The sequence below is a fragment of the Lissotriton vulgaris genome, chromosome 12, assembly GCF_964263255.1.
Source record: "Lissotriton vulgaris chromosome 12, aLisVul1.2, whole genome shotgun sequence".
In the NCBI taxonomy this organism is placed as follows: domain Eukaryota; kingdom Metazoa; phylum Chordata; class Amphibia; order Caudata; family Salamandridae; genus Lissotriton; species Lissotriton vulgaris.
In genome coordinates this window covers 28246284-28262177 of record NC_141700.1, presented here as the reverse complement: position 1 = coordinate 28262177, position 15894 = coordinate 28246284, and the positions used below count along the sequence as shown (strand labels likewise).

The following is a 15894-nucleotide window of genomic DNA, read 5'->3' as shown; positions in this document are numbered from 1 at the left end:
ATCCAGGGGTGGCATAATACATGCTTCAGCCCCTGGTAGGCCCTGGGTACACCGATGCCCTGAGTTACAGGGTCTGACAAGGTGGCCCAGTTTCAATTGGGTAATACACTTAGGGTACACATCAATTTAGCGAGAGATCAGCTAGGCTGTGGGTCTGATTGGCAGGCCCACAGCCCAAGAAAGTCGTAAACCAGTGAAACAAAAGCAAAAAGTCTGGGTGATCATAGGATTGCAGACCCTACTCTCCTACACACATATTAACCTATTGGCCTCTGAAAGACCTTACTTTCACCCATCGTCCTCCCCTTTTTGACAAATATGATGTAATTTGTATGAATTATTGTTCTAACCTTTCTAGAAAGTCTGTATGCCAGGATTATCTGGTCAGGCTGGGGCTGCTGTTATGTCAGTCCACATACAGTTGAAGAGTATTATAGACAAATGTCCTGAAACAGGATATCCGTGGTTTCACAGAGGCTTGTTTTTGTAAGGATCGGTTTGTGAATGTTGGGCATTTGAATGCAAAAAGACCTACTTGTTGTGTTCCCTCATCTTTAGGGGCAATTCCTATATTTACATGTGGCACAATATCCATGCTTGTCACAATTCATTTTCGGTATCGCTGTGTCCATCCGGATGTTAGAGACTGCAGGAAGGCGCTCGGATACAGTGACTTAATCAAAAATGTCCAGTTTCAAGGAGCTCGAGTTTCCTAAGACAGTTGAAAGGATTATCTTTATTTCCATATTTAGAGCATGGCAGTTATGTTACTGATTGCTGTTGTTAGCCATCCTTCTTAGAGATCCTGGATACACCCTAACTGGTCTTCCTGCATAAGGGAGAAAACACATTCCCACTCTGAGACCTTTGTTTAAACTCTGGGAGCACTTTTCACACCACATTAAGATCAAGCACTGACAGAGTTGTCAGGCTAATGCAAATCAACTTCCAGGAGCTTCAAGCTGGGAAAATTTAACTTTTAAAAGTTACTTTCCCCAAAACATTAATTAAAAATCTAACTATGGATTTTTCATTTTAATACTGGTTGAATCATATTTCTAGCTGGACCCAAACATGACCTGATTGAATATTTTTATCTGCACTCTAATTTTGTCATAACACAGCCACAGCCTTTCACACGGAAAATAGCTTCTAGAATAAGAATGCTACACTGGACCACAGTGTCCCAGTGTCTAAAAGCCATAAATGAAAATCTGCAAAAAAATGCTGCATACCCTCTAAAAAGGGGTCTTTTCTCACACCCATGTATTAACATCTGAGCAGCAGAATGATCTTTGTCCATTGAACATCCACAATATTTGTGATAATTATTATGTATTGATTTAAGAGATAGCCTTGGAATGGTATTGGATGGGAGCTTTATGAACTCTGCTATTTTTGCCCTTGATACCAAATGTTCTTTCATGCTTTACAGGCAGAATTTCAACTGGAGCTGCCTTCCACGAACCATACTGCTGTGCCCAGTGTAAAACTGACTTCACTAGCCGCTGGAGGGAGGAGAAGAACGGCACTATTATGTGTGAAACGTGCATGGCCTCAAACCAAAAAAAGGCATTGAAGGCAGAACACACCAACCGATTAAAAGCTGCATTTGTGAAGGCCCTTCAACAGGAACAGGAGATTGAACAACGAATACTTCAGCAGACTGCTGCCTCCGTTCAAGCCAAGCAGGAATCTATAGCACAGCATCATGCTCTGAAGCAGGTTCGAACAGTAAGTACATGACTGGGAACTTTTTAGTTTTTTTGCAGTGGTCTTGAAAACCATATTCTATGCACAGAATTATAGTGCTCCTTTCTCCATGTAGCTTATTGACCCACTCTCATGTCCACAGAGAAAGCACCCTCCCACAAAGAGCTTAGTTGCACAGGTACTGTTGGAAGGTCACATGAATGAAGAGGGTGAGCAAAAGTGTACCCCTGCATAGCTGAGGTACCAAGGTTGTAAAACTAAGGTACCCCCAGCTGAGGTACCAAGGCTGTACAACTAAGGTATCCCCAGATTAATGCTAGAGCAGTGTGTTGCATAGAGCTTGGCCCCTCTGAGCTGGTTTTTGGTAGCTCTGCTGACACAAACTGTCCTAGATAGCTGTTGTATTGGATAGCTAGCGGTATCAGCTGTCATCAGAGGATGGCTGTAGAAGTGATTTGACGTGCAGGAAGAAATATGTAGGCAAAGGTGTAAGCAATACTGAAGTATTTATTGGTGATGTCGAAATTTGAAACCGTGGTTGTGGTGATGGTGGTGCGAGTTTTCTTTTGGGCACGGCATCAAATGGGCTACCAAGCACACCACCCCATATGCACTCAGGCACTGATTCTGTATGCTCAACTAAGTGTTATGAAGTGTGTTAGACCTGGCATCTTTTGGCGTGTTGCCCGTGTCTTTTTGCTTTCTGACCTCCTTGTTTTGACGGTGTGCTGGACTTTGTTTTTGCTGGTTTAGTGTCTGCGCACCTTCTCACTGCTGTTCAGTGTTAAAGTAGAAGTGTTCCTGCTGTAAATTGTGTTTATTGATTGGTGTTTCCATAATTAGCTTATTTGATTTACTACTAAGTCCCTAGTACCGTGCACTGTGTGTGCCTAGGGCCTGTAAACCAAATGTTGCTAGTGGACCTGCAGGACTGATTGTGCCAACCCCTCAAGTAGCCTTCAAAGTGTTCTCAGACCTGGTACTGCAGTGACAGCACACAGTTTGTAATGCCAAATCGACCGACAAGTGCACCCACTTGCCAGGCACTAACCTTCCCTTCCCTGACATAAGACACCTCTAAGGTAGGCCCAAGACACCCCTATGGGCAGGGGGCAATGTGGGTGAAAGGTAGGATGTGTACCGGTGTGTTACATGTCCTGATAGTGAAATACTGTGCAGTTCCTTTTTCACTATTGCAAGGCTGTCTGTCTCATAGGTTACCATAGGAGATGACTTGTAACACTTTACAAGCATAATGTTCGAGGCATATGAGCTGCAGATCGCACACTTTTGCAATAGATCGCCACCTGGTGTTGGGCTCGGATGATTGCAGGTTGCTATCTTCTTGGAAGAAGTCTTTGTAGTCACGAGATAGGTGACTCCTTCCTTGGACAATACTGCGCATGGTCATCGACTCCAGCCTCGGATTGTTTTTTTCCGCCACTGGGTTCGGATGAAAGTTTTCCGCTCCGGCTAGAGAAGACTTTTTCGCAACTTCGAAGCGTGACACTTTATATAAACATTTTCGACATCGAATAGACTTTTCAACATCACCAGCTACATTCCGGTGCGTCAACGCGGGCCGTTGGGCCTATCGGCACCGAACGGCCTACGCCTCATGGACAGAACTCCATTCAAGAGATGCCCGGTATGTCGAGCAAAATTCCCTCATAGCGATCATCTCGAGGTCTGCAACCTCTATCTATCGCCGGAACACGACGAGTCGACCTGCACAGCCTGTGCCTCCTTCCGATCGAAGAAGACCATTCGGGATCAGAGGGCCCGTCGACACAGATGAGATCAGCGCCAGCACCAGAGGCCATCTTTGAGGAGGAGATCGTCGGAGAGGACGTCTCCAGGGACGAGGATCCACTCGAAGATATCTCCGAGGATGAGGCTCCACTCTTCGCCGAGGAAGACTCGCCTGATCTCCAGATCATATCGGGGGCAGAGGACTCAGACTACTCTATTCCATCTCTGCAGCCCGTGAGTACTCTTGCCCCTGCACAACATACACTACCCAAGCCAAAGGCAGCGGTCGGCACTCCGCCCATGGGGCCCAGTCGAGACCGAAATCTACCCTCAGACGGCCCCGCCTTCGGGCTCGGCTCCGAGGAAAGACTACGCCTTCCGGTGCCTCGGCACCGAAGAAACCACATGTGCCAATTCCACCTCCTCCATTGGCACCAAAACTTCCTTCGACACCGAAGCCAAGACGCCCTTCGGTGCCCAAACCAAAAGACACATAGGTGCCGAAGCCAAAAACGTTTCCGGATCTGAAAACTTCGACTCCGAAACCTTCCGGTTCCAAAAATAAAGATGGAAAGCCAGAGTCCTGCGCCGCAGGGCCAACGAGACCTGTCTCCACGCCGAAATCTCCAATATTGGTACCAAAGACTCCAAGGCCTGATACAGAGACACCTAAACCCTCGAACAAGCCTACCAAGCCGAAACCACCTTCGGCACCGAAAAATTTGCCATAGGACTCTATAACTCCTCCTAAAGCAAAAAACACTAAACAACCCCTATCGCCACCGAAGAAATCGCCGAAGATTGTAGAGGCGGAAGAACTGTTTAGACCAGATCGTAAACAGAGAAAGGTTTATATATCAATCCAAAAACTGGACATGTGGAAGCAATTCCTTACAAGAAGAGACCAGCAGACACACCACTTCTACCTGTAGTTCCTGCCAAAAAGGATTGTGCAACTTCTCCAATGCACCCTTCCTCTCCTTCACCTTCTTCCTCTCCTATCCCTCCTTATATTGAACCTATAGCTTCTCCTGTTCAATCTCCAGCATCATCACACCACACTGACGAGGAGTATGATCTAGGTGGGGGGAATGACGTACCAGAGCCACATGCATACCCTTTAGATGAAGATGTCAATCCGGAATATCCTAAGGATGACGACATATATGGTTTTCCACCACACAATGTGCCAGACATTCCTGATCCTCCGTACTACCCAACAAAACCTTCCTCTGCAGAAGATAGTATTGGGTTTAATAGTCTATTAAATAGAGCTGCCCTTTACCATGGGGTTCCAATGCACTCTGATGCCATTGATGAGGATTTTTTTACTGGACACATTTGAGCAGTCACAAAGGTCTACGCAAATACTACCCATGATCAAAGCAGTCATTCAACATGCTCCAGACATATTTAAAGACCCGGTACGATGTAGGGTGTTAAGTCCAAGAATAGAAAAGATGTATATACCAACACCATCTGATCCAGTCTATATTACGGGACATCTGCCACTAGACTCTTTGGTAGTGTCTAATGCACGTAAAAGAGCCAAGTCCCAGACCTCTGGTGATACGCCCCCACCTGACAAAGAATCTAAAGTTATTGATGCGTCAGGGAAACTGATTGCTGCGCAGGCAACAAACACATGGCGCATAGCAAACACACAAGCCTTACTCTCACACTATGAGGGCTCACTACGACCAATTAGAAAAACTAATGGAGCACCTCCTAGATCAATACAAAGATCAGGCAGCAGAGCTCTTAAAAGATTAATATCCAATGCCTCAATTAAATGTGCACTAGATGTAGCTGACACAGCATCCAGAGCAGTCAATACTAGTGTTACACTCAGACGTCATGCATGGTTACACATCCAGGTTTTCAACCAGAGGTACAGACTACCATCTTGAACCAGCCCTTCAATCAGAACCAGTTGTTCGGGCCGGAAGTCGCCAACACACTAGAAAAGATGAAGAAAGACACGGACACAGCTAAGTCTATGGGTGCATTACAATCCACACAGACTAGAAGTTCTTTTCGCCGCTCCTTTTATAGATGAGGCTCCAAGCAGACCGGCACAGATACAACATCATCTTTTAAGACTCACACACAGACCTCCTCTAACAAAGGCTACTTTAGAGGAGGATACAGAGGCAACAATAATAAGGAAGAGGTAGAGGTAATAACAACAACCGCTCCTCTTCCACTCCCAAACAGTGACTTCCCTCTGCCTCCCCTACAGCTTTACACTCCTGTGGGGGGTAGATTATCACAGTTCCTACCTGTCTGGAATTCCATCACAACAGACAGATGGGTAAGACAAAATATACAACATGGCTACTGTCTAGAACTCACAGCAACCCCCCCAAACATAGTCAAGTCAAAAGATTTGTATAGCGCGCTACATACCCAGAGGGTCTCAAGGCGCTTGTCGAATATCCACGTTTTGAGTTGCTTTCTGAATGCTAGGTGGTTCTGAGTAAGGCGAAGGTGAGTGGGAAGTGAGTTCCAAGTTTTAGCCGCTAGGTAGGAGAAGGATCTACCTCCCATGGTGGTTTTGTTGATGCGAGGTACATTAGCAAGGGCTTGGTTGGAGGATCGTAGCTGGCGGGAGGGGGTGTAGAAGGATAGTCGTGTGTTGAGGCATTCGGGTCCGATTTCGTAGAGTGCTTTGTGTGCGTGGGTTAAGAGCCGGAAAGTGATCCTCTTATTGACGGGGAGCCAGTGGAGGTTTTTCAGGTGATCAGAGATGTGTTCTTTACGTGGGATGTCAAGTATGAGCCTGGCTGAGGCGTTCTGGATGCGTTGTAGTTTTTTCTGGAGTTTTGCGGTGGTGCCGGCGTAGAGGGTGTTTCCGTAGTCCAGTCGGCTCGTGACCAGAGCGTGGGTGACTGTTTTTAGGTCGAAGGCCTAAAAGGCTGCGCTTGCGCAGTCTTAGGCCGGAGATTTAATGAGTCTGAGTAGCGCCGAAGGTCCCGCCTCCGTGCCCCATCTCTCCTTCATTGGCTGGCTTCCTAAACGGAGGCCAGCCATTGGAGGAGAGATGCGTCACTCCAAACAAGCTCCGTCCTTTTCGGATTTGGGGGCGTAATTTTTGATGTTCTTTAGACAGTGACGTTGTCCGTCACTCAGAACATCAAAACCACGCCCCCAAATCCGAAAAAATCTCGGAGCTTGTGTCCGCCATTTTCGATCCTTCGCAGTGAAGGTAAGATCGTGGCTGTTTACCTCCGTGCCTTCTTCCCCCTGTCTGTTTCCCGCCCCCTCCCGCTCTCCGTGTATTTTCGCTGTCCGTGTGTGTGTTTCCCGCCCCCTGTCTGTTTCCCGCCCCCCTCCCGCTCTCCGTGTATTTTCGCTGTCCGTGTGTGTGTTTCCCGCCCCCCTCCCGCTTGTGTGTGCATTTCAGAGCAGATACCCGCATCATGGTACGAGTTATGATAATGCTTGTTATAGCTTCATCTCGAGTTGGTCAGTGTCATGTGACGGAGAGAAGCAGGCTCTTAAAAGCCAGGCACAGCCGTCAACCTCTGTGAAAAGCTTTCGGAGGTGTAACAGTTACCTGCTGCCCAGTATACTATGCCAGCACTGGTAATGCACAACTTTAACCTGTTCAAATTGTAGACAACGGCCCTGCCACGGCTTAACAGAAAACCCAATTTAGTTGGAAATGGTATGCGCACTTGCCTCACCAAACATGGCGACACAATCTAGTTATCTCGAGACCTCGATCCTTTACTGTTTCAATTCAAACACTGTCACAGCACTTGCACCACGCACGCATTGTCGCAGGATTTTGACGAAACCTGAGCTAGGTGCGCACGTGCACACGGCTCGTTCCTTCTGTTCTTTCCCTGCCTGGTTTATCTTCTAAAGTCATAAGAAACGGGGCTCCAGCGTAGGGCATACACCGCGGTCAGCATTTGAGCGGAGGACGCTCTATCTGTCTCAGCTAGCGCTGGATTCCCGGTTCCGTCATCAGCACGCACCGGAGACGCTGAGGCTCATGCGCAGTTTTCGGCTTCCTCCTTACCATATGTGCAGTGTGGCTGTGCCGGGCCGTGGGTTGAGGGCAGAGAGACCACAAACCATAATAGCGCAAGCCGGGTAGAGAGCACGAGAAGCCAACAGCGCCGCCGCCATGGGGAAGAAACAGAAAGGAAAGAACGAGGACAGGTAACCACTGTCCAAGTAGATCTCCTCTGACTTTAGCCTCCCTCATCTTGACCGTAGCCTTCCCAATCACCCAAGCTTCGCAGGCAGTGGCAGCCTGTCTGTTCCTCCCTACTGCGTTAGGGGATGATTACATCCTAATGCTTTTAGCACACGTTTGCCTCTCTCTGCTGATCTTTAAGTCCCCACCCTATACGAGGACTATCGACATGCGGCCGAAAAAGTTCATATGAAATATTTAGATTATCCAAGTCCTCATAGGTGACGTAGACACATATGATAGCATTAAATGATTAGAAACCATACGTTACAAATTTGGTTAAAGTAAATCAAGATCTCACTGATAGTGTCCACACTCGTGTTATAAGCGTCGGAAACTGGTATTAAACATCTTGACCGCGGTGTGAAATGAATGATCGTGCACCTTTGAGACCGTTCAGTGTCTAAACCTTGGACCGAGACAAGTGCTTATTATTTTAAGCGGCGTTTTTTTATTGGCAAAGTTGCCTAAACGCAGTGTGATAGGCTCTGGATCTTGTCAGAGTCGTGCATAATCCTGCTCTCGCTTTAAAATGTAATTTTGCTGTCGTAGGAGCGAGCAAATGGACGTCAATTGAACGTGTGCCTGGAACGATTGCTTTATCTTGTTTGGCAGTTATAATATGAGACAGATTTCTTCATGGGGTTAATAATATATAACCATTTGCTGGGTACACAATTATTTGCTGGACTCACTGTTACAATGCCGTCAGCGTCTACAGTGTGCCCGAGAAACAGTTTGTGGGAGAGTGGTTTTGTATGAAAGTAACCAATAGTAAGATTACCAATGTGCAGGTGATATTTGATTTTAGACCTTATGGGGGCTACATTGGCTTAGTGTGACAGCTTTTCCCCCCAGCTCTTTTCATTCATGCTACTAATTATTGTAAAGTCTGACATTCGTGAGATTTTCGATTATTGAGTGAAGTAAGCCAGACTCTGATGAAGTTGCTGTACGTCTTTTAGGTCTTGCTTGCGCTGTCTTTTTTTTTAACTGACCTCATATACCCTCACTGTCTGGCCCACCCCTTTACTTCCACCCAACAAATCTTACCCTATATACACTTGCTTCACAGTTTCCACCGTACCATGTACCTCCACCCACCCCGCTCCTGCCATGTGTTTGCCTGCCTCACCGTCTGTACCACCCCTCTACCTCCACCCACCCCTCTCCTGCCCTCGGACCCCACCTGCCTCAGTCTGTTCCACCCCTCTACGTCTTGGGTACCTCTAGCCTCCCCTCAGCCCCACCTCACCTGCCTCGGAGCCTGTGCCTCGCCTCTCCTACTCTCCACCTCACCTGCCTCGGAGCCTGAGTGAGAGAAGTTCCATTAATAGGTTGTCGATTTCGCACGATTTACAGCCCTGAGCTGCAAGTATGTGAAATCCTGAAATTCTGGCGCCTAGGATGTGCTTGCAGTTTCTGCTAGAGGTGGACCCCACATTTTAAAGGACAATTTGCATAGCCTGGAAGATTGGATTTTCAGTAGAGAGCGCCATTAAAAGCATGCACTCCAAAAGATCATTAATTTGGGCTTTATATTGCGAGTAGGCTTTACCACTATTGACTAACACAAGCAGTTCAAAAGCATAGCTTTGGCAGTAGCTGGTGAGCTTCCCTCTAACACAGCAGGTGCAGCATGAGTTTAGGGGGAGTGCTTGCTTCCCCGCGCACACAATCGGGACAGTATAAGCAGAGCAGGGTCAAAACAAAACACATACACACAAGCATACACGCACACACACACCCACATGTTAGAATACAGCCAGCAGGAGTGCAAGTTTTCTTCACTCACACGCAGATCAGCAGTACAATAAAGACAGCAGCGCAGTTTCCCTCACACACAGACTATGTCCCTATATCGCCCCAATACTCGGATCACTACATCGGCTACTGATTAGGAAGATTATTATCTTCACATCCTTCCTTATGATCCACTCCTTTATCCATTCCTCATCTCCTACGTTTATGGCAACTAAATCGCACTTCCTTCTAGTGATAAACTCATAGTAGAAATCCTAGTATGGTGGGGATTGAGAATAGAGTGTTCTCCTTCACTGCTGCTCATGGATGGACCTCTCTCCCCCTTCAGTTTAAAGTTATCTTTCAGTCTTGTCCATCTTCCATAGTAAGGTTTATACAAGCAAGCAAAACCGCGGTACTCTTTTTCACTAGTGTTCTGTTTTTCTTCGAATCACGAGAGCCTGTTGTACCTCAACCCAAGTTTGACTATTGTGTGCAACATTCCGTTTCATCAGTTCATGCTCTTTATCCCCATCTCCCAGTTGCACCATTTTAGGCACAGTTACACGCTCAAACGTAACCGGTTTCAGTTCACTGAAGAGGAACCTTCGGGCCATCCCAGGACAAACAAAGGGGGTGGGTAGGCTGAAGGGAAAAGGCGAGAAGTGGGTGTCACTGAAACAACTTGGATTCCAGCAGATCCCTTAAACCTTGGCTTCGAAGGGTGTGAGGATGTGCTAAGTAGTGTCCTTACCACCCCTTGATGCTTTTGCTTTTTTTTATATATGGGAACACAGCACACATTCAAAGTGAATGTTTCCTACAATTTTGTTGTTATTGTTCCACCTTTCTGGCCAGTTTTTGACTCTTCTGAATAGAAAATGTACTTTGATTTGGATGAAATTATCTATTGAATGTTTGTTTGCGAAAAGGAACAATTGATATGTACCAGACAAAAGAGGCTTTGCTTAATTTAAGACCGAGTAAAACTCAGGTCTAAACATAGCTTGAAATTGTTTTTGTTTAGCCCGGAGGCTCCTTCACAACATTTTAATGGTGTTGGAGGTTGTAAGAAGTTGGTAAACTGATAATCATCTGAATCCGGTAATCCAATGATACAGGAGGGTTTTTTAAAGCTGAATACCACCAGGGAAGCACACTAAAAGTGTATGAAGAGATGAGTCTTCAACTACTTACTGAATTTTGTTTTGCTTCCCTGCCCCCTGGCCGTGCTTGCTTCCCTGCCCCCTGGCCGTGCTTGCTTCCCTGCCCCCTGGCCGTGCTTGCTTCCCTGCCCCCTGGCCGTGCTTGCTTCCCTGCCCCCTGGCCGTGCTTGCTTCCCTGCCCCCTGGCCGTGCTTGCTCCCCTGCCCCCTGGCCGTGCTTGCTCCCCTGCCCCCTGGCCGTGCTTGCTCTCCTGCCCCCTGGCCGTGCTTGCTCCCCTGCCCCCTGGCTGTGCTTGCTCCCCTGGCTGTGCTTGCTCCCCTGCCCCCCTCGCTGTGCTTGCTCCCCTGCCCCCCTCGCTGTGCTTGCTCCCATGCCCCCCTCGCTGTGCTTGCTTCCATGCCCCCTCGCTGTGCTTGCTCTCCTGTGTGTGTATGTGGCTCTGGGTGTGTATGTGGCTCTGTGTGTGTGTGTAGGGCTCTGTGTGTGTGTGTAGGACTCTGTGTGTGTGTGTAGGGCTCTGTGTGTGTGTGTAGGGCTCTGTGTATGTGTGTGTAGGGCTCTGTGTATGTGTGTGTAGAGCTCTGTGTGTGTGTGTAGAGCTCTGTGTGTGTGTGTAGAGCTCTGTGTGTGTGTGTAGAGCTCTGTGTGTGTGTGTAGGGCTCTGTGTGTGTGTGTGTAGGGCTCTGTGTGTGTAGGGCTCTGTGTGTGTGTGTAGGGCTCTGTGTGTGTGTGTAGGGCTCTGTGTGTGTGTAGGGCTCTGTGTGTGTAGGGCTCTGTGTGTGTGTGGCTCTGTGTGGGTGGTTCTGTGTGTGTGTGTGTGTGTGTGGCTCTGTGTGGGTGTAAATGCAATAGGTCATGCATTTGCGAGCGATTAAGCTATTGGCATTGTAAATGACAATGCCATTTATTTATGATTTAAAAAAAAAAATGTCATGAGCAATGCCAATAGCTCTACCTTTTAATAATGCAGAGACCATTGCATTGTAAATGCTTGTTCTAGTTTCGGTAGGGATCCAGCTAAATGTTTTTTTGAGCATGCGAAGAATGTTGAAGCAAGATGAAGAAACGGCGTTGACTTGTCTGTTCATCGAGAGTGAGGAATCCAGGATGACGCCCAGATTCCGTGCGTGGTCCGTCGGGATGGGTGCATTTCCAAGGGCCTCTGGCCACCAAGAGTCGTCCCAGGCGGAGGGGGAGGTGCCTAAGATGAGGACTTCTGTTTTGTCTGAGTTCAGTTTCAGACGGCTGTGCTTCATCCATTCGGCTACTTCTTTCATTCCTTCGTGTAGGTTGGTTTTGGCCGTGTTAGGGTCTCTGGTGAGTGATAGGATCAGTTGAGTGTCGTCGGTGTAGGAGATGATGTTGAGGTTGTGTTGGCGTGCGATGGCCGCGAGGGGGCTCATGTAAACGTTGAAGAGGGTGGGACTGAGTGAGGACCCTTGAGGTACGCCGCAGATGACTTCAGTGGCCTCTGACTTGAATGGTGGGAGGCGGACTCTCTGGGTTCTTCCGGAGAGGAACGAGGTGATCCATTCCAGTGCTTTTCCTTGGATTCCAATGTTTTTGAGGCGCTGTAGAAGGGTGCTATGGCAGACTGTGTCGAAGGCTGCGGAGAGGTCGAGGAGGATGAGGGCGACTGTGTCTCCATTGTCCAGTAGAGTTCGAATGTCGTCTGTTGCTGCGATGAGGGCGGTTTCGGTGCTGTGCTTGGCTCTGAAGCCGGACTGTGAGGAGTCGAGGGATTTGTTGGTTTCGAGGAATGCGGCGAGCTGGTTGTTGACAGCTTTCTCGATGACTTTGGCCGGGAATGGAAGGAGCGAGATGGGTTTGAGTTCGGTGGGGTCAGCTGTGGGTTTCTTCAGGAGGGCGCTGAGTTCGGCATGTTTCCAGCTTTCCGGGAAGGTTGCGGAGTTGAGGGAGCAGTTGATGACGACTCGGAGGTGCGGTGCAATAATGGAGTCTGCTTTGTTAAAGATGTGGTGAGGGCAGGGGTCTGTGGGGGATCCTGAGTGGATAGAGTTCATCAGACGGATGGTGTCCTCAGTGGAAATTGGCTTCCAGTCATTGAGGATGTTCAGGGGGGGTGGGGGACCTGCAGGGGATTGGGAGGCTTGGTCTTCTGGTTGGATGTCGCAGCTGTTGTGGATGTCTGCAATTTTGTTGTGGAAGAATGAGGCTAGGGAGTTGCAGAGGGCTTGAGAGGGGGTGATGTCGTTGGAGTTGGCTGAGGGGTTGGTAAATTCCTTGACGATGTTGAATAGTTCCTTGCTGTTGTGGGCGTTGTTATCTAGACAGTCCTTGAAGGCCGCTTTCTTGGCATTTCGGATTAGTTGGTGGTGAATGCGGGTGGCGTTTTTGAAGGCGTCCTTGGTGCTGGTGTTTGGGTCTTTTTTCCAGGCCTTCTCGAGGGAGCGACAGAGTTTCTTGGATTTCTTAAGATCATCGTTGAACCAGGAGGCCTTCTTGCTGCCTAGGCAGCGTCCAATGTCCACAGAACATATAAGTCTGCTTCAGCAGGAGGTTATAGCACTTCTATAAAAGGATGCTATTCAAGTATTTCCTTTAGAGGAACGGGGAACAGGCGTTTACTCCCTGTACTTCCTAATTCCCTAGAAGGACGGGACACTAAGACCAATTCTCGACCTCAGGCCCCTCAACCATTACATACAATCAGATCATTTTCACATGTCACTTTACAACAAGTACTCCCACTACTACAACAGGGAGACTTTCTTTCAACACTAGACCTAAAGGACACCTATTTTCATGTTCTTATACATCCTGCGCACAGGAAGTATCTAAGGTTTGTCATACAAGGACAGCAATATCCGTTTAAAGTCCTTCCTGGGTCACAACAGCACCACAAGTGTTTACAAAGTGCTTAGCAGTAGTAGCAGCACATCTCAGAAGACAACAGATACAGGTCTTCCCTTACCTCGACGATTGGCCCATAAAAGCAAAATCGTTCAACCAGTGTGTCCAACACACAAAACAAACAATTTAGACATTGCACGACTTAGGGTTACGATAAACTACACCAAGTTGCACCTAGAGCCTTCGCACGTTCATCAGTATCCAGAAGCTACCATAGCATCTACAGCTCTAGCGTATCCCAGTCAAGCCAGGATACGGAGCATTCAGACCTTAGTCTCCCTTTTTCAACACCAGCAGCAAGTTCTCCAAGCCAGAGTGTTCATGAGACTGATAGGCATGATGGCGTCTTGCATCTTCATAGTTCCTCACGCAAGACTGCAAATGCGCCCATTACAAGAATGTCTAGCACAGCAGTGGAATCGGGCTCAAGGTCAGCTCACAGATCTGGTGTTGGTAGACAGCCGTACATATCGCTCTCTGCAATGGTGGAACACCAAAAACTTGACAAAGGGATGGCGTTCCTAGAACCTGTTCCACAGATAGTGCTCATGACAGATGCATCCTTCACAGGATGGGGAGCCCATCTCTTGCATTATACCACACAAGGCCAATGGAACAACCAACAAAGACAGTTCCATATCAACCATCTAGAGCTGCTAGCAATTTTCCTAGCACTCAAAACGTTTCAGGTACAAGTACGAAACAAAGCTGTCCTAATCCGGACAGACAATATGACAGCCATGTATTATATACAAAAATAGGGGGGGGGGCTGGGACACTCTCTGCAACTGTCCCAGCTTGCACAGAACATTTGGAGATGAGCCATTCCTCAAAACCTACACCTGACAGTAGAACACCTTCCAGGAATTCACAATCAAATAGCAGATCTGTTGAGTCGTCAGTCACAACAGATTCACGAATGGGAGATACACCCACAAGTTCTTCAACCATTCTTCCAAATGTGGGGGCATCCACAGATAGATCTGTTTGCCACCCACGAAAATGCAAAATGCCCAACCTTCGCCGCCAGGTTTCCACACCCAGGGTCGGAGTGAAATGCGATATGGATGAACTGGTCCGGCAGATTTGTGTACGCTTTTCCGCCTCTCCCACTCATTCCACTAGTGGTACGCAAGCTCAGACAACAGTCTCTCAAACTAATACTAGTGGCTCCCACATGGGCACGTCAGCCGTGTTTCACCACACTACTAGATCTCTCACTGGTTCCACATCAAAAATTACGGCTCACGCCATCCCTGTTAACAAAAAACCATGGAGAAATAAGACACCCAGAACCAAGCCAACTGAATTTGGCAATCTGCTCCTGAAGTCTTAGAGTTTGGTTACTTAAACCTACCACAAGACTGTATGAACATAAATAATGAAGTTAGGAGACCCACTACCAGAGCATGTTATGCCGCTAAGTGGAAAAGATTTGCAATATATTGTAACAATAATCACATTGATCCACTAGATGTTTCCATCAAAAATATTATTTGCTACCTTCTACACCTACAAAGGTCTAATTTGGCTTACTCTTCCATACGCCTGCTTCTGGCAGAAATTGCAGCCTATTTACAGAATAGCGGTACTAAAGGGGGTGGTGATGGACGGAGCATCTGAATCAATCAAACACACACACCCAGTCAAAAGATCTGGGTTTAATCCATCACCGTTCTTTAGCCCACTCTGCCACCCCAGTTCAGACATGGCTATATGCAAATCAGTCTGACCCTGTGCATCATGGGAACAGTCCAGCCCGAACTGCCAAGCCATGTCTTCCCTGGACCGGAAACAAGCTTCCGAGGACCGGTTTCTGGCATTCCAGCCGTCTTCAGCCCGGCTTGCTTGAATCCAGTGGCAGAGTGAGCAAGGGACTCACGTCTGAGCATACCCTGCCACACTTATGGCGGCCAAAATCGGGTCAAAAGGGGGTGGTGATGGACGGAGCATCTGAATCAATCAAACACACACACCCAGTCAAAAGATCTGGGTTTAATCCATCACCGTTCTTTAGCCCACTCTGCCACCCCAGACCGGAAACAAGCTTCCGAGGACCTGTTTCTGGCATTCCAGCCGTCAGATCTTTTGACTGTGTGTGAGTTTTTGATTGATTCAGATGCTCCCTCCATCACTACCCCCTTTTGTACCGCCACTGGATTCAAGCAAGCCGGGCTGAAGACAGCTGGAATGCCAGAAACCGGTCCTCGGAAGCTTGTTTCTGGTCCAGGCAAGACATGGCTTGGCATTTCGGGCTGGACTGTTCCCATGAGGCATAGGTTCAGACTGATTTGCATATAGCCATGTCTGAACTGGGGTGGCAGAGTGGGCTAAAGAACGGTGATGGATTAAACCCAGATCTTTTGACTGGGTGTGAGTGTTTGATTCAGATGCTCCCTCCATCACCACCCCCTTTTGTACCGCCTATTTACAGAA

At 47.9% G+C, this 15894-nt stretch overlaps 1 protein-coding gene across 11 annotated transcripts in view; it reads left to right on the top strand.

The window, feature by feature from the left end:
* GATAD2A (GATA zinc finger domain containing 2A) overlaps nt 1-15894 on the top strand; it is a 414177-nt gene that overhangs the window by 385075 nt on the left and 13208 nt on the right. For all 11 annotated transcript variants that reach the window (XM_086946846.1, XM_086946840.1, XM_086946844.1 and 8 more), the window contains exon 9: nt 1436-1734. In XM_086946846.1, coding sequence (XP_086802972.1) covers nt 1436-1734 — 299 coding nt within the window. The remainder of the gene's footprint in view (nt 1-1435; nt 1735-15894) is intronic.